Raw genomic sequence first — 27,850 nt, 5'->3', positions numbered from 1 at the left:
CAACATAGACTTAAAATTAAAAATGGCCATAAGACAACCTTGGAAGGAGGACAGACCAAATTCCTGTCCTACCAAAGTCCCAACAGCCACACTCACAACCCAACCGCTGTCACCACGCCTCTGGCCGGACTGACTGCCAATGAAATATTCTAGATTTTCTGGAAACATCTCACATACAATAGTAGCATCCCAGTAAAAGCACATAGATTAGATAGGAATGTAACATAAAGGCCAATTAGTCTCAACTAATAACATTAACACCAAAGGCTTAATTAGCAACAACAGCTTAGTAATAGCTCAGGCAAGTGCTTAATGTCCCCATGGTAAGATACAACAATTTTTACACATTTTCTTTTACTAAACAATTTTTATTATTATTCCATTAGCCATTTAGTAGTAACAAGCAATGTAAAATAAATTATTGTGAGCCTGCTATGGAAGCAGGCTTGAGGGCTGGCTGGGAAAATGGAGACAGTGGTGGAGGAAAGGTAATAGTGGTGGTGGGACTGGGGTTGGAATATTGAATGCCTGTAACAGATCATCATGAACAATTATGGTGCTTGAATAAATAAACCATGGTGTTTAAATAAGGTGGAGGAAAAGTAATTAAAAATGAATTTTTAAAAATGACTATGAGGGACAGGGATCAATAATCAAGAACTCACAATCCCAAACATATGCTTCCAATAATGGTCCATCAAAGTGTTTAAAACAGCTATTAATAGACATGAAAGAGAAAAATTGACAGTAACACAATAATTGCAGGAGACTTTAACACTTTTACCTCTGGAGAGATCACTTAGACAAAGACTCAATAAAGAAGCAATGGTCCTGAAGAAAGAAATCAAATACATGGCCTAGCAGACTCATAACTATACTAAAAAGGACTCATAACTTCCCATGATTAAATCAAGAGGAAACAAAACACTTGAATAGATCAATTACTATCAAGGAAATCAAAATGATAGTCAAAAGTCCCCCAAACAGTGGCTGGAGTGATAGCACAGTGGGTAGGGCGTTTGCCTTGCACGTGGCCAACCCGGGTTCGAGTCCCAGCATCCCATATGGTCCCCTGAGCACCGCCAGGAATAATTCCTGAGTGCAGAGCCAGGAGTAACCCCTGTGCAATGCCGGGTGTGACCCAAAAAGAAAAAAAAAGTCCCCCAAACAAAAGCCCAGCCCAGATTAGTTCACTAGTGAGTTTTTCCAAACTTTTAAAGACCTACTTGGGATCCTTTTCAGGTTCTTTCAGAAAGCTGAAGAAACATAAATACCCCCAAACAGTTTTTATGAGGCAAACATTATCCAAATACCAAAGCAAAACTACAGACTTAAAGATTATGACCAAGAAGGATTCACCCCAGGGATGCAAGAATGGTTTAATATACACAAGTCAATTAACATTACAACATTATCAATGCAAAGAAAAATTTAAATAACATGATCATATCAATGACACAGAGAAAGCTTTTGACAAGATCCAACACCATTCATGATAAAAATTCTCAATAAAATGAGGGTTGAAGGAACTTTATCCAATATCTCTACAGCCACTTACCAGAAGCACACAGTAAAAATCATACTCAATGTTGAAAAACTGGTGGCTAGAGAGATAGTACAGCAGTTAGGGCCATTGCCTTGCATGCATTCAACCGGGTTCAATTCCCAGCACCAAATATGATCCCGCAAGCACTGTCAGGAGTAATTGCTAAGTACAGAGGAAGAAGTAACCCCTGAGAGATGGGATCCGGAGCAACCACGCACAAGACAGCCCCTCTGCTCCTTAAAGACTATGATCCAGGAGGTCTACTAACCCATTTTGGTACCCAGAAGCTTCTTATAGAAATGCATCTAGACTGTGAACTGAGCTACAACACCATGCCGCCTGAGGAGGGGAAAGGATTTTCTCTCTCAACCCTTTCTTTCTGGGGGGGGAGATGGCAGCGGCAGCGGCAGCAGTGGCACCCATGTGGCGACCACCATCTCCTAGAACTCACAGCCCAGAGGTATGAGTTTGCAGTGACGTGGCGAGCAGATCATGGGATAGGGGTGTTACCAGCACACTCTCCATCCAGATGAGATTCGGAGCAGCCGTGCACGAGACGGCCCCTCTGCTCCTTAAAGACTATGATCCAGGAGGTCTACTAACCCATTTTGGCACCCAGTGGCTTCTTATAGAAATGCATCTAGACTGTGAACTGAGCTAAAATATCAGAAATCCAAAACCACGCGGCCGCTGTTGAGCTCGGCCATGAGAGCTCATATAATCTTCATTCTCAGCAATGGGAAACAAATTATCAAATGATGCCTTTTCAGCAGGTTTGATTGTTGGGGGAAAATTCCAAATATATTATAATAGTGAGTTCTCTGTTCAAATATTAAATGTAGTCAAAGTATAGAGAGAATAAACATCATTAGCCACTCAGGTTGGGGGGGTGGGTGTGGGAGGGGGGTATATTGAGGTTCTTGGTGGTGGAACATGTACACTGGTGAAGGGACGGGGGTTTGATCATTATATGACTGAGACTTAAACCTGAAAGCTTTGTAACTTTTTTCACGGTGATTCAATAAAATAAAAATTTAAAAATTTTAAAAAATAGAAGTAACCCCTGAGCATTGTCCAGTGTGACCAAAAACAAAACCAAAAAAAAAATGGTGAAAAACTAAAAGCCTTCCTTATATGATCAGGCACTAGATAAGGTTACTCACTTTCACAAATATTCATTATTTAATGTCCTTGCCATACCAATTAGACAAGAAGGAGACATTAAGGCATCCAGGTTGAATAAGAAATCACTCTCACTACTTGCAGATAATATGATACTGCACCTGGAAACCCTAAAATCTACCCAAAAGCACCTAGAAATAATAGACTTGTAAAGTTGCAGGCTACAAAATCAATGTAGAGAACCCCATGGCTTTCCATATGGAAATAATGAAATAGAAGAGAGATCTTTTTAAAATCTCATTCACAATTGTGCTCCAGAAATATCAAGTACCTGGGGGTCAACTTAACAAAAGAGTGAAAGATTTATACAAAGAAAACTATAAAATGTGAGGAACAAGGAATTAAGATTGAGCAGGCCAGAAGAATAAAGCTGGCAGAAAATCAAGAACCTGGTGGCCAGAACCTGGATGCCTCCTGGTGTGGAAAACCACTGAGGCAAGGATCTTATGAGGACTTGAGCTTTACCTAACCACCCCAGCACACACACACACACACACACACACACGTCATATATTATCGATTTTTTTTTTAGAGAGAATCTATTGTGAAGGAATTTCACTTAGCCTGATAAAAAGTTTTGCCTAAGTTACACTTTGGCCAAATGAATTTTGTTTTGGGGCTGGAGAGATAGTAGAGCACCGGGTAAAGTGCTTATCTTGCATGCACCTGACCCAGGGTTAAATCCCCAGGATCCTATATGGCCTCCCAAGCTCCACTAAGAATAATTTCTAGTGCAAAGCCAGGAGTAGCCCCTGAACAACACCAGGTGTAATCCAGAAACTTAAAAAAATAAATGTTGTTCTCGATTTTGCTTCCTGCTTTAGACAATAAAAATCATGTTTAATTGACTTACCCACTAGCCCTGCTCCACCAATTCATGACTAAATCTCTGAGGAGATGCAAGCCAAGCAGCTAAAACCCACGGACACACTAGTCTCCCTATCTGAAAACCTACGGCGCCCTCAGAAGGGGGGGTGGGCTATGTACCCATTCTGCCAAAGCCCCAGTAGCCTTACCCACAACCACCACTGCAGCCACACCAGGGGGCTCAATTCCACCACTTCACTAATATTTTCTGCAGAGACAACAAGCTGTGGAAAAAATGTTGGTATCCAGGCTAAGAATTCTTATGTCTTCTCAAAGTGTGGTCAGGCAGCCTTCTCCCAATCCCCATATTCCTGTAAGCCGGGGAAGCCACGCCCACCTCCCACAGCTGTTCACTCATTGACCCAGACCAATGATCCTCAAGTCTCTGAACCACAGGACACCTCCCAATTGTTCAATACTGAAATTTCAGTAGAAACACACCAGATTAGATGGGAAAGTAACTAAACTAAATGAAGAAACCAATAACACAGAAGGTTCAACTAGCAACAAAAAGTTTAGTAAATCCTTAGACAAGGGCTTAATTCCATGATGAGATATAACAATTTTCACATTAACAAAATATTTTTAAACATCAATTTTAACGTTGGAGGTTTGTTACCTAATCAATTTCAGCTCTAGGATTGTACTAACAGCTGTGGCTGTGTCTACGTTTAAAAATAAAATATATTTAAAATTTTTAAAGGAACAATCAGGACTTCAGTCCTGAAGACTATAAGGCCCCTTGACCCCAAGCTTTTCTCTATTTTTTTTTTTTTTTGCTTTTTGGGTCACACCTGGCAATGCACAGGGGTTACTCCTGGCTCTGCACTCAGGAATTACTCCTGGCGGTGCTCAGGGGACCATATGGGATGCTGGGAATCAAACCCGGGTCGGCCGCGTGCAAGGCAAACACCCTACCCGCTGTGCTATTGCTCCAGCCCCCATGCTTTTCTCTTATTCACTCTTAGTTTCTCATTTTCTCTGTGGTGCCCCCTTTTTTCCCTGTTCACCAAAACAGTTCCCAGTAATAAAACATTATCAAAAGAAATAAAGAACAGGAAAAAATGGAAACATATCCCATGTTCATGGATTGGAAGGATTAATATTGTCAAAATGACAATCCTGTCCAAAGCACTACACAGACTCAAAGCAGTACTTACAAATACCAATGACATTTTCAAAGACATAGATTAAGTGTTGTTGAAATTTATGTGGCAAATTTTTAAAAATAAAAAGAATATACCAAAAATCCTATGGGAAGCATCTATCCCCAATTTTAAATTATACTATAAATCTACAGTAACCAAAATAGTATGGTACTGAAATAAGGACAGACTCTTATATTAATGGTATAGAATTTAGAGTCAAGAGACAGATTCTCAAGTAAATGGAAAGGCTTCAACTAAAAGGCAAATAAATAAAGTTGGGTAAGGAAAATCACTGTCATCCCACTGCTCATCGATTTGCTCGAGTGGGCACCAGTAACATCTCCATTGTGAGACTTGTTACTTTTTTTTTGCATATCAAATATGCCATGGGTGGCTTGCCAGGCTCTGCCATGCGGGTGAGATATTCTTGGTAGCTTGCCAGGCTCTCCGAGAGGGGCGGAGGAACTGAACCCAGGTCAGCCGCATGCAAGGCAAATGCCCTACAGTTGTGCTATCGATTCAGCCTCTAAAACAAGAGCTTTAGGAAAACTGGTTAGTCAAATAAAAAGGAAAGAAAGAAAGAAAGAAAGAAAGAAAGAAAGAAAGAAAGAAAGAAAGAAAGAAAGAAAGAAAGAAAGAAAGAAAGAAAGAAAGGAAGGAAGGAAGGAAGGAAGGAAGGAAGGAAGGAAGGAAGGAAGGAAGGAAGGAAGGAAGGAAGGAAGGAAGGAAGGAAGGAAGAGAGAGAAAGAGAGAAAGGGAGAGAGAGAGAGGGAAGAGAGAGGGAAGGAGGGAGGGAGGGAAGGAGGGAGGAAGAAGGAAGGAAAGACAACATGCATAAAAAACAAGTCAAAATAGATTAAAGCTTGGAGGAAGAAAGTAGGTATACTGGTGATGGAATTATGTACATGAAAAATCATTAGCAGTATTGTAAATCACAAAACCGCAATCACTGCAGAAAAATAAAAATAAAGCCTTTGATAACAGACCTGAATCCATAAATTATACTGAGGAAAACAAAGGTATAACATTTCATAAGACTGAATCTAGATGTATCTTCACTAAGGAAACAGAAGCAAAGATAAACAAATGGGACTATTTGAAACTAAAAAGCTTCCACCTACAAAAAATGATGACCAGAATAAAAAGACAGCCTACAGACTTAAAGAGAATATTTGCCCACCACAAATCTGACACAGGGTAAATTTGCAAGATATATAATGCACTGACAGAACTTAAGAAGAAAAATAACAATCCCATCAAAAAATGGGTGGGAAGGATAAGCAGAAATTCCCTCAAAGAAGACATACAGATGCCCAAAAGGTATATAAAAAATGTTCTGCATCACTTATCATCAGGGAAAAGCATATCAAACCTACAAGGATATATGATCTCACACCAGTAAGACTGGCATACATCACAAAGAACAAAAACACCCAGTGTTGGCATGGAGGGGCGGGGAGGAACCTCGTTCACTATTGCTAGGGATGTTGACTGGTCCAACCTTTTTTGAAAATAGTATAGACACTTCTCAAAACACTAGGAATTAAAGCATCCACATGACCCAACAATTTCACTTCTTAGCATCTACTTTAAGGGCCCAAAACTCTAACCAGAAAAGGCATCTGCAATATATTAATTTCAGCACTTTTTATATTAGCCAAAATCTGGAAACAACCCAAGTCCAAGGACAGAGGATTGGATAAAGAAACTATGGTACACATACATAATGGAATATCACTTGGCTCTGAGAAAAAGATGAAATCATGCAACTTGCTGCCACATGAATGGATGTGGATGTCATCATGCTGAAGAAAGTGAAAAGGAGAGGAACAATTCAACAGAATGATATCTCTCATATGTGGAGCAAAGGAAACATACTAAGGAAATATAAAATGCTTACCACGGCAGGAGGGCTGGTGAGGATAATCAGATTGGGTGTGAAAGATGGGAGAGAATACTGGGACAATAATGAAAGTAGACATTCTAGTGGAATGTTTTATGCCCAAAACCCTATCATTAATATTATTGTAAGTCATGGTGACTAGAATTTTATTTTAAAAGAAACCTGAGTAACCCAAGGACCTACCTAGTCACTTAGAAGAACAAGTATAAATAGAATCAGAGATCAATAAGAAATTCCAGCACAGTAATCTGAGATTTAAAAAAAAACTGAATCATCTAAATGATCCATAAGTCTTACAATAACAAAAACATGTAAATATAGTAAATATATAATATGTATTTACTTTGAATATATATAAAACAGGCGGGGCCGGAGCGATAGCACAGCGGGTAGGGCGTTTGCCTTGCACGCGGCCAACCCGGGTTCGATCCCCGGCATCCCATATGGTCCCCCAAGCACCGCCAGGAGTAATTCCTGAGTGTAAAGCCAGGAGTAACCCCTGAGCATCGCTGGGTTGTGACCCAAAAAGCAAAAAAAAATAAAAAATAATAATAATAAAATAAAACAGGCAACACTTTTCATTACAAAAGATAAAGAATCTCATCAAGAAAAGTAGGTGGTAAGGACAAAGTAAAGAGCTCATGCAAAATCAGAAACAGCAGAGCACAGTATGTTGGGTACTTGGTTAAAAGTAAAACTTGCAGTATGATGATGAAATCAGCATAAAAAGTCATAGTAAGGTCATAATAAATCCATGTACTTTGGAATAATAAACATTAGAAAGTCACCAAATTAGTAAAACTTTAAAGAAATCCTGTGAGCATCAAAGAAATTAGACATATTCCAAGCCACCAGGAATGACGACTGAGTACAAAGCAAAGTGTAGCCCCTCAGTATTACCAGATTTGACCCAAAGCCCCCAAATTTCAAAGGGCTAATTAACTTGAGAGCAAAAGAGCAGAGATGGGATCGTTAGCAAGAAAAAAAGGAATGGAGGTGCCCAAGCATTGAAAGGGAGAAGTAAAACAGTAGTCTGTCCAAAAAGAAACTTCTGATAATAAAATTAATAGGATATAGATCCTCCACTTCTAACAGATAATCTTCAGTAAAAAAAAATCCAATTACTAATGAATGTTTGACTTCTCTTGGGGGAAACAAACCTGCTGAGTTCTATAACAAGGTTGGCAAGAAGTAAATAAGGAAATAAAATATTGGAATACAGGAATTAAAAGTTGAGGGGCAAAGTCATAGTCAGGTTTAAGATGAAAAAGATAGCATGGGGATGGGGGAGAGAGCTCAAATAGCTAGAGCACTTGCTTTTCATGCAGGAGTCTAAGACTTAATCCCTAACACTACATATCTCCCCAAATACCATGGACCCAAAAAGCAAAATAAGATATATATAGTCAAAGTATTAATCAATGTGAACTTGAGTGAAAAAAAATAAAAACACAGAGCACACTAAAATTGTAATTAACACTAATGAATGAAGTCAAAGAACTAATGTTTGATTTCAAGAAGCAGAGTTATCAGGAAGGATATACACAAATATAGTCAATGGTTTATTTGCACAGCCTTTTTCTTAAGCCAAGAGTATAAATCTGAGGGAAACAAATACTATGGTACAGAATAAACCAAATTTGTGGGCTTGGGTTGTCACCAATTTAAGCCACATAAGTAGTACAAACCCTGAACATATGATCCACAATAGGAGGTACATAGGGAAAGGAAAAGGGGACAGGAGAATAAAAGACCAAAACAACTTTTATTATTTAATTCAGCATGTTAAAGCTTCTCAATGAATAGTTCATAACAGTACCTAACCCCTTTCTACTGTTGAAAATCAGAAGAACAGAGGTCTGTTCACTCATTTGATCTGAAAACTTGAGGCACAAATTATGAACAATTGGTAAGTATGACCATCTCTTTCATAGAAATCTTTCTATTTGGCTGATTATTCCATACAATGAACACTCTGATGTCGGAGGAGGTGAGAGCTCCGACTAAAAGTCTTCTGACATTCTTGGCATTCATAAGGTTTCTCTCCAGTGTGAATTCTCTGATGTATGATAAGTTGGGAATGCTGGCTGAATGTTTTCTCACATTCATTACATTCATAAGGTTTCTCTCCGACATGAATTTTCTGGTGGAGAAGCAGCTCAGAGTTATCCCAAAATGTTCTTGCGCATTCATTACACTGGTAAGGCTTCTCTCCAGTGTGAATTCTTTGATGAACAATAAGGTGGGAGGTTCGCCTAAATCCCTTGCCACATTCAAAGCATTCATAAGGTTTCTCTCCAGTGTGGATTCTCTCGTGCCTAAGAAGTTCTGAGTTCCCCCTAAAGGCCTTCCCACACTCCTTACATACGTATGGTTTCTCACCTGTATGAATTCTAATATGCCTAATGATCTCACAGTTCTGGCCAAATGTTTTCCCACATTCATTACATTCATAGGGCTTGTCCCCTGTATGTATTCTTTGATGCCGAATAAGCTCAGAACTCTGACCAAAACCTTTCCCACAATCATTGCACAGATACGGTTTTTCTCCAGTGTGAATTTTCTGGTGTCTGATAAGGCCTGAGCTATGCCTGAAAGCTTTGCCACACTCGTTGCATTCATGATATCTTTCTTCAGTGTGAGTTCTCTGATGCTGAATAAGTTGTGAGCTAACCCTAAATGTTTTCCCACATTCATTACATTCATATGGTTTCTCTCCAGTGTGTATTCTCTGGTGTAGAATAAGGGCTGAATTCTGACTAAAAGCTTTACCACATTCTTCACATTTATAAGGTCTCTCCCCAGTATGAATTCTATGATGGTGAATAAGATGTGAACTTTGAATAAAAGCCTTTCCACACTCATTACAAGCAAAGGGTTTCTCCCCAGCATGAATTCTCAGATGCCGTCGAAGGCTTGAGTTAGTTCCAAATGTTTTTCCACACTCCTTGCATTCAAAGGGTTTCTCTCCACTATGAACTCGCATATGCTGGATAAGATGTGAGTTCTGATTGAAGGCTTTCCCACATTCTTTACAAGTGTGAGGCTTTTCTCCCATTGAACATCTCTGTGTTTTGTTAGGTTCTGAATTCTCTATGAAATTTTGGCCAGAAGTAGCAAACGTATTAATCGCCTCTACTGTGGTCTCTCCCTCAAGTGTGACCAGATCTTGGCTGAGACTACAAACTCTCTCTGTCTCATTATTCTCCCCATCTTTTTCACTTGAAGGTGATTTCTTAAAGATAATCAATCCTGATATAAAGTCTCTCTCGTGAGGAGATATGTGCTCTATAATCTCTTCTGTGGACTCTCTCAAATGTCCCTCTATCATGTCTTTTTCGCATGTTGCTCCAAAATCATGACACTGGAAAACAACCTTTGAATGTTTTTGTAGTGTTGTACCACATGGCTCAGATTCTTCAGAAATTTCTTCCTTGGGAATTACTTCCTTGTTCTCAGTCCCCATCTCACAATCTGAAATGAAAAAAGATACATATGTAAAGATGTCAAACCACGTTTAAATAAAGCTAATGTTAGAGGAATATGGAACTTTGACATGGTTCTGACAGTGCTCAAAAGTAGTCTTGAAGAAGACAGAACGATAGTATAGTGGGTGGGGCATTTGCTTTGCATATGGCAAATCCAGGTTCAATCCCTGGTATCTCATATGGTCCCAGCACCACCATGAATAATTCCTGAGTGCAGAACTAGGAGTAATCCATGAGCATTGCTGGGTCTGGCCCAATGACAAAATCTCCCCCCAAAAAAGTCTTGAATGAAACAGAAAAATAGTATAGCACATAAGACACTTGATTTGCATTCTGTCAACCCAGGTTTGATCTCCTGCACTGCATGAGATCTCCTGCGCACCACCAAAAGTGATTCCTGATCACAAAACCAGAATTAAGCACAACTGGGTGTGATCCAAAAACAAAACCAAAAAATGGCCTTGATATCTAGTGAAATATAAGATACTGTTGACGATACAACATTTAAGATTATAATGGACATGCTATACAGCAGATGTTGACTGAAAAGAAGAGAAAATATCAGAGGAAAAGATTTAAGGAAAGTAATAGGAAACAGATGGTAAAGAAATGTTGAAAAAGTTCCAATAATTGTTGAAATTAGAGAGGAAGTAACTACAAAATGAGTAGCAAGAGAAGTCCAATCCTGTGATGTTCATCAATTCCAAAGATTACAATATATGTGAGGGCTACCCACTCAAAGGTTTAATATTTGAGGGTCATAAAGACAGAAACTGTGTTAAGGCACTTGCCTTGCATGCATCCAACCCTGGTTAAGTCGTTGGCACTACATATAGTCTCCTGAACACCACCAAAAGTGACTCCTAAGCACAGAGTTAGGAGTAAGCCCAGAGCACAGCTGGGTCTAACAAAAAAAATGAAGAAAAAAAATTTTAACATAAGCTATTTAGATAGAATTATCAAAGCTTTAATTATAAAAAAATACAGTTCTATTTTAATTTTCTCATCTCTGTAAATTGTTTCAATACCTACTTTTCTTCCCACACTTATTCTGAAATACCACTTATATCAAAGTCCAAATTTTGGGGGCTGGAGTCATAGCACAGTGGGTAGGGCGTTTGCCTTGCACGCGGCTGACCTGGGTTCAATTCCCAGCATCTCATATGGTCCCCTGAGCACCACCAGGAGTAATTCCTGAGTGCAGAGCCAGGAGTAACACCTATGCATCGCTGGGTGTGACCCCCCCCAAAAAAAAAAGTTATTCTATCCAATCATCTCACTATCTAGATTCCAATAACCCTTCCTACCAATGTATCTCTTCAGACCAGAATTAGTGATGATACCATTAACAGTCCCAGGTCCTCAACATCCTGTCCACACCTATATCATTAAATAACGTCTTTGCAAATAAACCTTCCTTAAATTATATTAATTCATTTAGACCTCTATTGGTCACCACCATTCAGAATAGGGTCTTGAACTCTGCAACCTTGCATTTGTTTTTATCAACGGACTCTAAGAGAGCAGGCTTAGAAATCATACTTCAAAAGGTACGTATGCTTAAACCAAACACCCATCTATTAATGTTGGATATCAACCCTAAGTATTTTGGCTTCATCAGTGAATTGCCCCCTTTCTTCCTCCCAGAGAAGCTTAACATGCTCTTGCTAGCATCCCTAATTTAGTTTATCTTTAACCTTTCCTTTGTATTTTATGTCTCATTGTCACAGTTCCCCAAGTCAGTTTTGATTACTTATAAGTCAAAACTTTCTAGTAATTCTGAACTTTGTATTTGTACTGCTTTGTATTTGAAGTGCTATATATTTGTACCTAGTTCTCCCTCTGGGACAACCTGGCAAGCTACCGAGAGTTCCTGCCCACATGGGAGAGCCTTGAAAACTCCCCATAGCGTATTCATATGCCAAAACCAGTAACAATGATGGACCTCATTCCCCTGACCTTGAAAGAGTCTCCAATGTGGCACCATTGGAAAGGACGTGTAAAGAGAGGCTTCTAAAATCTCAGGGCTAGGACAAATGAGGACGTTACTGAGACTCCTCAAGAAATTTGACGATCAACGGGATGATGATGATGATATTTACAAATCTTTTTTTTGTGAAAAAAAAAAGGTGAAAAGCATTTACACCTGCTTTTCTATTTCTTCTATAGCCCTTTTATATTTTACTATAGAGCAATGTTCTTTGGTTAAACACAGAAAGACCATTAATCCTATGCTTCTAATATTTGGGAATTGATTAACTCTGAACTATATCTACTCCTGGGCATAATTACTTGGTCATAACTACTTGGCTCAGGCTTCAGTTGCTGTAGTTCCTAACACCCCAAAAGGGAGGTCCTGCCATGGGACTGGGATGGACCTGGGGCAAGTAGAAAAGCTACCCAGCATCAAAATGGGACATTCTAGAAAGCATGAATGCATGGTCTTGATGCAAGCTGTTACAACTTAAGTGACAGGATCCCCATGGGGAAGGACAAGCTGAGCTGGCCTGAGGACTCAGTCTGGGATTTACGTTAAAAACCTTGCTTGCTCTCAGAGCCCAGAGAACTAAGTGTTAAAAGTCTTATTTGCTCTCAAAGTCCAGAGAACTAAGTACTGGGATCTTTGTCTCTTACTGTGCTTATCCAAACAACTGTAAGTACTGATAACTTATACAACTAGAGGAAAAGATAAGAGCAATGTAGATGTCCCTAGCAGACAGTGTCTCCTTGTGTTAATCTCCCCAAGAGAATTTCCTCCACCAAATGTTTATCTATGTAAATGATCAATCACACCTATGCCCTTACCTCAACATCCCTTCAGATGTTCTATAAGTATGCTAGCAGCTCTGCATTAAATGAGCCATTTTAACCATCAGGCTGTGATTCCCTGTCTCCCTGTTTCTCTCTGTCTCTGTTGGGGAGGTCTGGGGAGGTGGGGAGGCAGTTCTGGGACACCAAATGCACACGCGTCATAGCAGCAGCCACCACACTTTATTTTGTGAACTCACAATTAATGTCTAATAAATAAAACCAAAAGAACTGTGCTGCCTAAATGAAATTCCACATAGAAAGCTACATAAAGCCTGAAAATTACTTAGTAAAGAAACTGTAGTATATGTACACAATGGAATATTACTTGACTATAAGAAAAGAAGGAATAATGAAATTTTCTGCTAAATGGATGAAACTAGAGGGTCTCATATTGAGTGTAGTCAGAAGAGGAGGGATAGACACAGAATGATCTATCTCATACATGGGATATAAAGAAAAACATTAAGGGAATTACTATGGCCAAGGTTAACAGAAACTGAGAACTGCTCCATTGATTTTCTAAGGGCAGGGAGTAAGAGTGGGAGTGGAGAGTGGGCAGAATGGGACCTGGGATAACCTGGGATAACACTGAAGAAAAGCAGTCACTGGTAGAGGATGTGATATTGGAATGTTGTCAAGTTTAAAATCCTATCATGAACAGTGTTATAAATCATGGTGCCTCAAAATTTTTTTAAATCACTTGGTACATCTATAATCATAACAAATTATGTATCATTTATTTAAAAATTTTTACTTGGCAAGAGGTGGTAGAGGTCAAGCACAGATACTTACACATGGGAAGCAATGTGATAGATGAATGATTCTTTTCTGGAGCACTGGGTGGGGTTTGGAGTCACACCCAGGGTTGATACTCAGGGTCTAGCAGTGCTTGGGGGACAATGTGCAGTGCTGAGGATCGAACAGCAATAGATTACACACAAAGCAAGTACTTTACCTTCTGTGCTATACCTTGAACCCTAGATGATTTTTTAAAATTTTTTATTAAGGGTCTGTGATTTACAATACTGCTAATGATAGTTTCCCATGCGCATAATCCCAATACAACACCTATCACCAGTGTATCCACCTCTCCCCCCGAGGACCCTATTGTCTCACCCTTTCAACACCCACCCCCCCCCCAAAAAAATAGAATTGTTTGGATCAATTCTCCTATTGTGTTGTCTTTTTTTTTTTTTTTTTGCTTTTTGGGCCACACCCAGCGATGCACAGGGGTCACTCCTGGCTCTGCACTCAGGAATCACCCCTGGCAGTGCTCAGGGAACCATATGGGATGCTGGAAATCAAACTCGGGTTGGCCTCATGCAAGGCAAACACCCTACCCACTGTGCTATCACTCCAGCCCCAGGTGGGTCTTTATGGGATAAAAGTTAAATAAATTTTTATTTTAATAAATATTTAATAAAAGTTAAATGCGCTTTGATTATAGCAAACTGTAATAACGTTTTAAATTTTTTAGATGGCATAGTCATCTATAAAATTAAAAAATAAAATTAGGGGGAAAAATCCTGCAAAAGAAGAAGTGGAAAAGGCTGAGAAGAAGCTGCTCTCCCAGGGCTGGAGCCATAGTACAGCGGGTAGGGCCTTTACTTTGCACACGGCTGACCTGGGTTCGATCCCTGGCATCCCGTATGGTCCCCCAAGCACCACCAGGAGAAATTCCTGACTACAGAGCCAGGAGTAACCCCTGAGCATCGCTGGGTATGACCCAAAAAGAAAAAAAAACAAGAAGCCGTCCTCCAGCTGAGAAACTATCATCAAATCTCCCCTAAATTGACAAAGCAGATGACATCATCAATACTGTGATAAACTATAAAGATGAATGTAATGAGAAGAAATTCTCAGTTGGAAATAGAAGAAAACCGCTGGCAGTAACAGCTCAGTGATGTCTTCATTCAGTTATCTTCAAGAAAAAAATTATCAGAATACTACAAATTAATTAGGAAGCCAGTGGACTTCAAAAAAAATAAAGGAAAGAATCCATAATCACAACTACCAGAGCTTGGCTTACTTGGAAAAACCTCATGCTCTTCTGTCACATGGTCTTATACAACAATATGAGTGTTTAAGAGGGCTCAGCAGGAGGGGATCATAACGGTGCAGCGGAACCAGATCACGGCATCAAGGATGAGAAGGAGGAGAAAGATGAGGAGGAGTAGTTAGTTCTTGTGGAATTATCAGAAATTACTGATTCATATTTTCTTTCAAAATGTGAAAATAAATGCAAGATTCTGGTGAGTCTTCTATTTGAAGATGGGCGCAGAACCTAATGTAATGTAAGAATGAACCAGGCACCTTTGATGCCATGTAAGCTCTTACACAGGCCATGATCCAGAGACTCAGAAATAAATCTTGAAAGAGATCTGCAAAAGTGGTAGAATACTCCCAGATCCCGAACAAGGCTGAGTCATCCAGGAGGGCAACCCAAAGGGGGCACGGGTGAGCCCCTGCACCTGCCCAAAAAGAGCTCTAGCAGCCCAAAGCCTCCAGACTCCACAATTGCCACCATGCTCCCAGCTAGACCCCACTGCTTGAACAAGCCTCACCCAGAAATTAATTTGTTGAAACACTCAGATATGCGGTTTTTGTGACTGAAATCTCCAGCTCTCATGGGGTCAGGGGTGGGCTACCTCCCCTCAACTCCTTGTACCTCCAGAAGTCCAGCAGTCATGCACACGCCTCAAAGCCAAGTGTCAGTTAACTTGTATCATCCTGTTAGAAATTTTGGACACCCTGGAGTGTGCTGCATGATTTCAGCCATGCAACATCTCAAACTCTACAACACTGAAAATCAGGAGTAGCATACCAGATTGGATAGGAGGCAATGCAATATAATGTAGAAGGCAACCAATTTTGATTAACAAAATGTAAACACAGAGGACTTAACCTGTAACATCTTAGTAATCTCTTATACAAGGGTTTAAGGACTCCATGGTGAGATACAACAATCTTCACTAACTTTCTTCTAAGAAAACATTTTTGATCATCCTTTTAGCAATATAAAATAAATTGTTGAGCGCCTGCTACGGGGACAGGTCCAAGGGTAGTTGGGAAAATTGAAAATAATGCTGGTGGAAGCTGCAATAGTGGTGGGACTGGGGTTGGAATATTGAATGCAACTAATGACTTAATAAAGTTATTTAAAAAAAATGCTCAGCAGAAAATTGCCAAAGACATGAGGATAAAAACAATGAAGAGGGGGAAGAGAAAATGAAGAGTCAGATTTGGAGGCAAAATTTATTAAGGTGAAAATCAAGCTCATTAAGAAAGAGGAGACAGGCGGGGACAAAGGAAAAGGACTTCTAAAGGCCAAATTGAGGAAAAGCCAAATTGTAAAGTTAGCAATTTTGGCAATGATGCAGAGCAGGATGAAAACAAACAGAATTATGTGGAAGTGAGACTCACAAATAAATCTAGGAAGAGAACAACATGCTGCAGAGATGTCTCCTCACCCAGCACCACACTGACTTCATACATGTACCTCAGGTGTGTATGGTAGAGGGAGGGAGGAGGGGGTACCTCTGCCTGCCCCAACAGATCACGGGTAGCTGCAAATTTCCAGAACCCAACAGCCACCATGCTCACTGCCAATCTTCACAGGCTCAGGATGAGCCCCCTACACCTGAGAATGTAACAGCTGAAAAACCCAGGTATGCGGGTTTTGTGACTGAAATCTCCAAGCTCACCCAGATTCAGGAATGGGCGCCCTCCTCCCATCTCCCTGTGCTTCCAGGTCCCTGGAAGTCAAGCCCACAAACTGTCTCTGGGTGCCATATAAGCTCGTTATGGGCCATGATCCAAAGACTCACAAATAAATCTCAGAAGAGAGCAACAAACTGCAGAGATGCCTCCAGGCAGAAAAACCACCATCTAGTTAAAAAAAATCTAACTCCAGCTCTAGCATCCTGCTTAAAATTTTAGAATTCCAGGAGCACATGGCTGCTTTCACGGCCACCACTGATATACCAAGATAACACACCACAGTTGGTGGGGTGTAAGGTAGACAGCAACAGATCTTGCTCTATACAATCATACACACACACACACACACACACACACACACGCGCGCGCGCACACGAGCTCGGGCAAAAGGCTCAACCTGTAACATGTTAGTGATCTCATACAGGGGCTTAATGGCTCCTCATGAGATACAACAATTTTCACATACTTTCCTCTAAGGAAATCGTTTTGGATCACTTTTAGTCATTATTCATAACAAGGAATAAAGTAAATTATTTAGCATCTACCTTTGGGGTAGGCTTGGTGGTGGTGGGAAAATTTGAAATAATGGTGGTAGGAAGTTGTAATGGTTGGGGATTGGTATTGAAATATTGAACGTAATAAATTATTATGAAAATTAATTAATTCAAAAGAAATACGTGGAACTGATGATCAATGATCAATATGGACCTATTTTCCTTAACAGAACTGAATTCCTTCCCACCCTCCCTCATTTTTACTCAGTAGGTTCTTTTATCATAGATAGGGACACTGGTTTGTTTCTTTTATCATCACGTACCAACTAGCTTTAAAATAATGCTAGACAAACATTTATCATGGAGTAAAATGCATATACACAAATATTTGTAACATTTATTTGTTACAAATCTGCCTCGAAGATGAAAATAAGAAAAAAAAAGCTTTTGATGGAAAACATGTACATGGATAGTATATTTCTATGGGTTGATCTTATTTGGTAATGATTTGATTGAGCCTGGTTCTATCATTTGTTCAAATGAAAAGATTTTGGGGTTGTTGTGGTTTTTTTGTAGCACTGATAACCAGAGGAAGCCAATAAAAGTCACTGGTTATATTTCATTAGGCAATTAATTTTCAAGTTTTTATTTGTTCTGTATTGGTTTTTTCATACTGTGGTACCCAGAAGCAACTTTAATAGATAACAAATGTACAGCAGTTAGACTTCAATTGCATATACGTTTCCATTTTAAATTCTACAATCTGAAAAATTTTTTTGAACTGTGAGACTTTATGTCTACCATAAATATTGCTGTTTTTTGCTCTTGATTTTAAAAACACTTGGTAAAAATGCTACTGAATATTGCAATCTATATGGTGTATTAAATAGCTTTTTTTGTCAACTCGATGTCCTATGTTACCAATGTATATTGTCTCTCATCCCTACTTAATTTTGCTTCCTTTGCACAATGTTTATGGTAGCAAGTCACAAACTGGAAGCAAATAAAGTTTCAGTTATTTCCAAAAAAATTTTTAAATAAAACAAAAAACAAAAATAATCCTGGCCTAGAACTGGTTAATTTATTTAAATAAAATACTCAATTCCAGGTCCCATATCAGCCTCTCAGAATAAGTAGAATCAGAATCTCCCAGGGTAGAGCAACTAATCTACCTTGGGTGTTTTTCTAATTTGTTTTAGGGTCACCACTGGTGCTTGGGGAAGTCACTTCCACTGTGCTTGGGGAACCATGTAGTGCCAGAGATTGAAATTCAACCTCCCACAAGCACAGTATGTTTTCAGACCATTGAGCGATCTCTTTGAACTGGGACGTAGGTTATTTTGAGCAGGGGAAGGAGGAAGAATGGTGCTCAGGGACCTGGGAGGCTATGTGATATCAGGATACAACCCAGAGTTGTGGCAGTAGTCACAAGTTAAGGGCCTTAACCTTCTTAACCTTTTTACTATCTCTCCAGCCCTTGGGATCTGATTTTTTTTTTTTTTTTTGGAAGGAAGGGGCACACCAGAAAGTGCTAAAGATTTACTCTTGGCTCTGCACTGAAGGATCACTCCTGGCAGGGTACCCGGGACTATGTGGGGTGCTGGGGATCAAACCAAAGCTAGCAGTGTACAAGGCAAGCACCCTACATGCTGAACTATTGCTCGGGTCCAAAGATCTGCATTTTTAATGGGTAGCCAGGTAATAATAACACCCAGCCTTTTCGGAAACCATCGTATTAAACAATCCTAATGTCTTTGATTATCACCCTCTTAAACTGGTGTATAATCTCCACCAAGGTCTGATCTACCAAGTAGATTAACAGACATATGAAGCAGCAGAATAATAGATATACTGTCAGTTCATGCTGATTTATTTTTTTCTACTTTCTATCGGGACTGTCCTTTACCTGCCCTAAACTTCCAAAAACAGGAAGGCAGATATAAAGCAACAGGTTCCCTTTCAGAATTAAAAAGTACATTTATTTCCATTACACTTTCACACTGACTGCAGATACTGTGATAAGACCTGAGTTTGCCCAAATTGCTTACAACAATAATCCCTGTGATAGCAGTTATCATTTACTCCTTTAAATTCATCTGACAAAAATCATTGTCGGGGGAGGGAAGCTATGACAATGGAGGAGGGAAGTGGACACCCTAGAGAAGGAGGGGGTACTAAAAGATGGTAAACTGTCATGCATGAAACTATATGAGTAACAGTATGATAAAACAGTGCCTAAAAGGGAAAAAAGTGCATGCCAGGAGGCAAGATTGGAGGTAGGAGGGAAACTGGGGATATGGTAAGAGGAAAGTGGAAACTGGTGAAGGGACTGGTGTTGGAACATTACATGTACGAAACTCGATCATTAAGAACTTTGTAAATCATAGTACATCAATAAAAATAATTAATATGTTTAAAAAATAAGAATTTCAGAGGGCTGTAACAATACTTCAGCAGATAAGGCACTTGACTTTCAAAAAGCAGATCCAGGTTGACTCCCTGGCATCCCATATGATCCTTAAGCCAGGAGCAAGCTCTAAGCAGCACCAGGTGTGGTCCCAAACCAATAAAACAATGTATAAATAGTTTCCAAGAGTGCCAGGAAGATAGTTAAAGCAGTAGAACACATGCCTCACATGTATAAGACCCAGAGTTCAATATCTCACACCACACACCCTCCACCCCATCCTTGCACCACCAGATATAAGCCCCTTTATTATAAAAAAAAAAATAAATAAAAATAGGGGCACAGCGGGTAGGGCGTTTACCTTGCACGAAGCCAACCTGGTTTCGATTCTCAGCATATTATATGGTCCCCCAAGCACTGCCAGGAGTAATTCCTGAGTGCATGAACCAGGAATAACCCCTGTGCATCGCCAGGTGTGACCCAAAAAGCCAAAAAAAAAAAAGATAAATAAAAGCTTCTAGGAATTACTTCTTCAACAACTTCTCCCTTTGTGTGTGGTCCCAAGGCTTTTCCACTCCAGAATGATGCTTTCACAGTACAATTAAGGGCATGGAAAAAACTATTTTATAACTATATAAAACTTTTTTATAAAAGAGGGGAAAAGCAAATGTGAAAAAGGAAATGAGAAAAGGGAAGCAGATCAATGACTGCAAGAATACAAAATAGGGGGCTGGAGCAATAGCACAGCGGGTAGGGCGTTTGTCTTGCACGCGGCTGACCCGGGTTCGATTCCCAGCATCCTATATGGTCCCCTGAGCACCGCCAGGAGTAATTACTGAGTGCAGAGCCAGGAGTAACCCCTGTGCATCGCCGGGTGTGACCCAAAAAGAAAATAAATTAATTAATTAAAATAAAAATAAATTAAAAAAATAAAAAATAGGGGCCGGAGTGATAGCACAGCGGGTAGGGCGTTTGCCTTGCACGCGGCCGACCTGGGTTCGATCCCCGGCATCCCATATGGTCCCCCAAGCACCGCCAGGAGTAATTCCTGAGTGCAAAGCCAGGAGTAACCCCTGAGCATCGCTGGGTGTGACCCAAAAAGCAAAATAAAATAAAATAAAATAAAATAAATAAATAAATAAATAAATAAGAAGAATACAAAATAAAGTCAAGGCTCTAGAAACTGATTTTAATTCAACAATCTGTTGTGTCCACAGATGATATAGAAAGTGTGTATTTCCTCTATATATTTGTAGGCATTATTTTATTAAACCCTCACAACTTCCTTTAGAGACAAGCATACAAGAAAGCATTAGTGAAGAGGAATCAGTGCTTTCTTAACTTAATTTTTTCCAACCCAGGTATGCGGGACCCATGACTGAGATCTCCAAGCTTGCTCAGGCAGGGACTGGGCCTCCTCCCCCACAGCTCCGTAGTTTTCCAGTAGCTTGGAAGTCACACCTACAAACTGCCCCCGGCGCCATATAATCTCATCAATGGTCAAGATCCAGAAACCCTGAAATAAGGCTCCTGAAGAGAGCGCCACAGAACATCATAGAGCACAAGGCCAAGACCTCTTACTACACTCTAGCCCACTGATGTACCAAAAGCAGCACACATTTGTTTGGGTTTAACATACATGTTTATAATTTCTTATACAAGGGCTTAATTGGCTCCAGGATGAAATACAACAATCTTCACACACTTTCCTCTTATGGTGGTGGCAAGGTGCACGGTGGTGAGATTGGTGTTCGAATATTAAATGTAATGAACTACTGTGAAAACTTCATAAAAATAAAATCAAAATAGGGAAAAAAACTTAATTTTTTCCAGTTGCAACACTGACAGCCCCAGAGCAGGCTGGGGATATGAAAACAAGTGTAGTGGAAGACTGAGTTATGAAGTACTTGATCATGTTAGCCAGGAGACAGTTGAGATGATGAGATAGGAAAAGTGAAAGAAGTAGGAGAAGAGAAAGGAATGAGATGATAGTCACAGAAAGGATTAAGAATATGGTAGAGGGAAAATAAGAATATGAGGAACATACAAAACCCAGAGTATCCTTGAAATTGGGGTACTTTTATTTTGAAATAAAAGTTAAAATACAACAATATCCTTCACAACTACCTTATGATTTGTGATTAAAAAATCTGAAGAATGTCAACTTACAAATGTGTAGGATGATACAAAGAGAAATCCATATATGTCAAGGATTTCTAAAGTATTAAGTGGTTTTTTTAAATCTAGGAATAAAAAGACAGGTGAACACCACAGCTGGATTTATGTGCAAACCTCTACCCTCCCCCCCCCAACCCCAGTGGTACCAGGAGAAGGGAATTGGAATTGGAGGAATAAAATATATTTAAATAAAAACAAATTTAAATAAAAACAAAAGACTCCTTTTATCCAGGAGTCTAGAACATCTATGTTTTAATGCTCTACAAAAATCAGTCTTCTTGACTTGTCTAAAGATGGTAAACATTGGGGGTAAACATTCCTCCCCCCTGTAGCAATCCAATTCAAGCTGTCTTATTATGTGTATTCATGAGCTCATGAGGGATATGTTAGTCAAGAGATATGGTGATTTCTGGGTTGGAGCAATAGCACAGCGGGTAGGGCGTTTGCCTTGCACGTGGCCGACCCAGGTTAGATCCCCGGCATCCCATATGGTCCCCCAAGCACCGCCAGGAGTAATTCCTGAGTGCAAAGCCAGGAGTAACCCCTGAGCATCGCTGGGTGTGACCCAAAAAGCAAAAAAAATAAATAAATAAAAATAAAGATGGTAAACATTTAGTCTATAGTTTAAATCACATACCAAATATAATTTGATCTCTTTACCATCATTTAAAAAGGTAATCTTTGAATTGTTTAGTCATTGATATTTTGTGTGTGGCCTTTGGTATTTAATCCCACATAACAATACATTTTTGCATTGTTACATAATAATACAGACTGGAGCAATAGCACAGCAGGTAAGGTGTTTGCCTTGCATGTGGCCCACCAGGGTTCAATATCTCCATCCCCCTCAGAGAGCCCAGCAAGCTACCGAGAGTATCCCACCTGCACGGCAGAGCCTGGCAAGCTACCCGTGGCATATTCAATATGCCAAAAACAGTAACAAGAAGTCTCACAATGGAAATGTTATTGATGCCCGCTCGAGCAAATCGAAACAGGATGACAGTGCTACAGTGCTAATGCGGAGTTCATGCCTGCTTCAATCAGCTTAATCAGTGGCTGAATAAACAGCAGAACTTCTACATAAATATAAATAAATAAATAATGTTATAGATTATTTGAGCAAAAGGTTTGCAGTGGTCTTGCTCTCTTTGCAGGAAATCTGACCTCACCTAAAGACTCCAGGGAAAATAACCCAATTGAGTTACACACTTAAACCATTCCCCAGAGTCTGAGAATTACACAGAGGGCAAGGCTCTTACTTGCATGTGGTCAACCCTGATTCAATCCCTAGCACCCCATTAGGTCTCCCACTCTCTACGAGGAGTATTCCCTAAGCGCAGAGCCAGGAGAACTGAGAACTGAGAACGTCAGAGAACTGCCAAGTGTGGTCTAAATAAATAAATATAAATATATAAAATAAACCATTCCCCTTTAAAGTATCCAGGGAGGTGACTCAAAAGGCTGGAGAACATACTTTACATGCAGGTCTAGGTTCAATCCATTAAGGTGAACAGGGTTTAGCACTAGGAGTGTGGCCCAAACACCAAAAAAGGAAAAAATAAATAAACTGGGGGGGAGGGGCCTCCAAATCAGTGCTCAAAAGGATAAGGAGCCTGACTCTCGGGCCAGTAGTTCAATGCAAGGACCCAAAGATGCAGTGCTGTTCAAGGAACTATATGTTGCTGGCACAGCTGGCAGCATACAAGGTAAGCATTTTATCTCTGTACTATTTCTCTAGCTTGGATCAGTGATATTTTAAGGAAATTTGGTGGAATCTTCTGGGAATAGATTTTGCCATTGTGTAAAAACCTCAGGAAGATTTTACATACACACACTGTCGCCTAAAGCTACTGAAGTTACTGTTAATTAATGAGAATTAACTTCTTGTGGATAAAGGCAGGTACAACTAAGAAAATCAAGGGAAATAGAGCCAAGGGTCAACAGATTAAGTCAATGTTGAAATCACCATATCTCTTTTTTTTTTTTTTTTTTTTTTGCTTTTTGGGTCACTCCTGGCTCTGCACTCAAGAATCACCCCTGGCGGTGCTCAGGGGACCATATGGGATGCTGGGAATTGAACCCGGGTCGGCCGCGTGCAAGGCAAACACCCTACCCGCTGTGCTATTGCTCCAGCCCAGAAATCACCATATCTCTTGACTAACATATCCCTCATGAGCTCATGAATACACACAAGACAGCTTGAATTGGATTGCTACAGGGGGGAGGAAGGAGAAACTGATACAAACATTTTAACCTCTGAAAGGCTAGAATCTATGAATATGAATAAGGACATGGGCCTTATAATATGAATATTATAAGGCCCACGTCCTCCCCAAAGCCTTCATTAATATTAGGAGCAGGAATTCTCTCCCTTAGTAATTTGAACCATCATCTCACTTCTCTTACTACAGTTACCAAGCTATCTTTAGATCATGTAGCAACATAATACATCTCTCTTCCTATTCACTGCTCCCAAGGCTGTAGCACTGTAGCACTGTCACCAATTTGCTTGAGCGGGCACCAGTAACATCTCCATTGTGAGGCTTGTTGTTACTGCTTTTGACATACTGAATATGCCACGGGGAGCTTGCCAGGCTCTGTGTGAGGGCGGGATACTCTCAGTAGCTTGCGGGGCTCTCCGAGAGGACCAAAGAAATCAAAGGAATCAAACCCGGGTCGGCCGCGTGCAAGGCAAATGCCCTACTCACTGTGCTATCGCTCCAGTCCCTCCCAAGGCTTCAGACTAAAAAAAAAAAAAATTATGTGTATAGTATTATTGGGAATTGAACCCAGGGTCTCACATTTGGAAAGCATGCACTCTACTGCTAAGCCACATCCCAGCCAATGAAAACTTCTTTTCATAGCCCTCCAGATTAAAATCTGTCTCCTTTCTCATCTCCTTTCCCAACTCTTAAATGACTGTTGGTAACTACAGTCGGGCCATAGTCCACCACTGAAATATCTCCTATTCTTTAAAGTTTCACTGTCCTTGAGAATAGGATACTGGGACCGGAGCAATAGTCCAGTGGGTAGGGTGTTTGCCTTGCACACGGCCAACCCATATTCAATCCCCAGCATCCCATATCATCCCCCAAGCACTGCCAGAACCAACCCATGTTCAATCCCCAGCATCCCATATCATTCCCCAAGCACTGCTAGGAGTGTGACCCAAAAAAGCAAAAGAAAAAAACAAAAAATAGGATACTTCTACTCCTTGGAATACCACTGCCCACATTATACACTTAACATCTACAAGACTCAATGAAAGCATATACAGTCCCCGACAATTCTTCTCACTGATATTTTAGTCTTTTTTTATATTTGCTTTTTTTTCTGTGTTAGTTATGGAGCGATAGCACAGTGGGTAGAGCGTTTGCCTTGCACTCAGCTGACCCGGGTTCAATTCCTTTGTCCCTCTCTGAGAGTCTGGCAAGCTATGAGAGTATCCTGCCCACACAGCAGAGCCTGGCAAGCTACCCCTGGTGCATTCGATATGCCAAAAACAGTAACAAGTCTCACAATGGAGATGTTACTGGTGCCCACTCAAGCAAATCGATGAGCAACGGGATGACAGTGATAGTGACAGCGACAGTTATGGGGGGTCACACCAGGTGATGCTCAAGGGTCGTTTGAGGCTCTGCATTCAAGAATTACTTCTGGCAGTGCTTGGGGGATCATATGGGATGCTGGGGATTGAATTCAGTCGGCTGCTTGCAAGGCAAGGGCCTCACCCACTGTACTATCCCTCCAGCCCTACTTTCTCCTTTAGAACTTGAATAAGACTGATGCTCTATTTATTTTGGATTTTATTTTTTCCTATGATATGTAACACATTTTAAAGGTCACGTTGCTTTTAGGCAGCTGTATTTATTTTGGATGTTCCCGTGCCCAGCACATTTTAAATACCTGGTCGATACTTAAGTAATTTTGTGTAAATGTCTTATCCTCATTTAATATATATATATATCTGATACCTTTAATAAGTAACTGAATATGGATATCTCATTCATTTATTGATATCTGAAAGAACTTAGACGTTATCTCACGGAGTTAATGTCAGTTATTGTTTGTAATCAGTTTCTTTCTCCCAATCTGAATGGCATTTTATTTGAGGCATGGTTATTCTCCATCCCTCTCTAGTTCCCACAAAGGAGGCTCTATTAATTCTGCTCAAACCTTAACCAATCCTCAATAGTCAATACACTGCCTGGCGGCACAGGGCACGATTTACCACGAGGGGCATTTTGACACTGCCTGTGGTTATCTTAGGGATGGAATGCATGAGAAAAATCACAGCTCCCTGTGGCCCCATGTCGGGACAGCAGAAGAGGGAGACCTTGTTTCTCCTGGCACCCCGGCGGACAGGCACAGAACCAGAGTTGAACGGGCCCCGGCAGTGTCCAGTCCTCACCCTCAATGTGCAGATGGAGAAATGGCGGCCCCGAGGGGCCATAAAGTCCAAGGTCACAACGCGAACCTGGGTGGGCAACAGGCCTAAACGCTGGGTTTTCCGCTCGGCTCTCGAGCTGGGAAGTCGGGAGCCCGGGTGCCCGCCTCCCACCAGCCGTGACGGAATGAGGGCTCACCCGGGCCGCTACCGCCCCACGTTCGCTCCGCTCGGGCTCCCGCCGCTGCTCCGCCCGCTCGCACAGAACCTGCGGCTGTTGTCTGGGTTTCGCCGGCGATAGGCACCGGCCGCTTCCGGTACCCGGGCAGCATCCGACCAATTAGTGCACGCTGCACTCCGCGGCAACAGGTGGTCAACAAGCGCGTCCCTCCAGGTCCTGCGTCTTTCAGCTTTGTTGTTTTTTTTTTCTTTTCTTTTCTTTTGTTTCGTTGTTTCAATTTTGTGTATCCATCCTAGCGTCAAAGCTCCGCAGCTGGTAAATCCCTGATGAGGCCCTATGCACCACCGGGCGATGCCCACTGCAGTCCGAAGATCACTGACGAGCTGGGTCCTCCGGGTTTCCTAGAAAGGCTCCAGGGATGTACTTCCGCCCTGTGACCAGCCGCTCTGCGCAGTGGTATCGCTCTCCAAGCACTGACCTGAGTTGAATAGATGGGAGCTTGAATTTGCTCTCTTGCCGAAGCTGACGTTGGGTGACTATTAACGCCCCTACCCCATCCTCTAGCTTGACACTCTTCTCTCCGAGCTCCTTAAATCCAATAAATACAGACTACTGGATCCCATGCAGAGACGTCAAGTATGGGAATAAAGAGAGGGATTGAATTCAAGAAGGACCCATGTTTGGGCTGAAATATGAAGAACAAGCTAAAACTATCCAGATGAAAAGAGAAATCGACGCAGCCCTTTTTTAAAAAAATTGTTTTGGTCAACGTGGTTTACAAAAATGTCATTGGTAGGGCTTCATACATAAAACATTGTTCCACCACACCTCCACTAGTGTCTACTTCTCCAAGTATTGTCCCAGTGTGTTTTCCTTGAGCAAATAAATCGATGAGCATCCGGATAACAGTGATACACTGATACAGTTTTCCACCACCCCATCTCCAAACTCCTACTAAAGACCAGGTCTCAGTTTGTTTTCTTAAGACATTTATTCCTCGTGGTTTTGGGTTGGGTTGTTTTTGTTTGTTGGGGTGGGCGTAGGGGGAAGACCCAGTGATGCTTGGGGGTTACTCCTACCTCTGCACTCAGGAATTACTCCTGACGGTGCTCAGGGACCAAAGGGAATGCTAGTCATGAAACCTAGGTCAGGTGCATGCAACACAAGCAACCCTACCCGCTATACTATCTCTCTGGCTTCACCATGGTTCTTTATATCCCACAATGTGAGAGATGTCATTCTGTGTCTGAACCTCTCATAACTTTACTCAGCATGACACACTCCAGATACATCCATGTGGCAGAAAATTGCATAATTTCATCTTTTCTCAGAGTCAAGTAGTATTCCATTGTGTATATGTGTCGTAGTTTATTTATCTATTTATCCAGTCACTACCCCAGGACATTTCGGTTGTTTCTGGGTTTTGGCTATTGTAAATAGTGCTGCAAAGAACACACAGAAGTGTGTCTTTTCTGAATAGAATTTGGGGGCCCTTAAGATATATGTTGATTCATATAGAAAGCTCAATTCCTAGTTTT

General features: G+C 40.8%; 1 protein-coding gene across 5 annotated transcripts; it reads right to left on the bottom strand.

Annotated features, from left to right (window-relative positions):
- Positions 1–8,392: 8,392 nt before the first annotated feature.
- On the bottom strand, positions 8,393–26,665 carry ZFP3 (ZFP3 zinc finger protein). Of its 5 annotated transcripts, none has more exons than XM_055131596.1 (3): positions 26,331–26,440; positions 13,738–13,854; positions 8,393–10,120 (listed from the first exon to the last, which is right to left on the bottom strand). In XM_055131596.1, the coding sequence occupies exons 2-3, from the start codon at positions 13,739–13,741 to the stop codon at positions 8,601–8,603; spliced, it is 1,524 nt and encodes a 507-aa protein (XP_054987571.1). In that variant the 5' UTR covers positions 13,742–13,854; positions 26,331–26,440; the 3' UTR covers positions 8,393–8,600. The 5 variants fall into 5 exon arrangements, with proteins under 5 accessions (XP_054987571.1, XP_054987572.1, XP_004605000.2 ...); XM_055131597.1 differs by having other exon boundaries at positions 26,222–26,354; XM_004604943.2 differs by lacking the exon at positions 13,738–13,854 and having other exon boundaries at positions 26,331–26,665.
- Between the last annotated feature and the right edge of the window lie 1,185 nt (positions 26,666–27,850).

Source organism: Sorex araneus, chromosome 3, assembly GCF_027595985.1.
Source record: "Sorex araneus isolate mSorAra2 chromosome 3, mSorAra2.pri, whole genome shotgun sequence".
Classification (NCBI taxonomy): domain Eukaryota; kingdom Metazoa; phylum Chordata; class Mammalia; order Eulipotyphla; family Soricidae; genus Sorex; species Sorex araneus.
Note: the sequence above shows the minus strand (reverse complement) of the source record. Positions and strands in the feature narration are given on the sequence as shown.

Coding starts and splice junctions, on each gene's coding strand:
- ZFP3 (XM_004604943.2), bottom strand. CDS start 26,463: ATGCTGCCCGGGTACCGGAAGCGGCCGGTGCCTATCGCCGGCGAAACC. Junction 10,121..26,330: donor GTGGGGCGGTAGCGGCCCGG/GTGAGCCCTCAT, acceptor TTTTCATTTCAG/ATTGTGAGATGGGGACTGAG.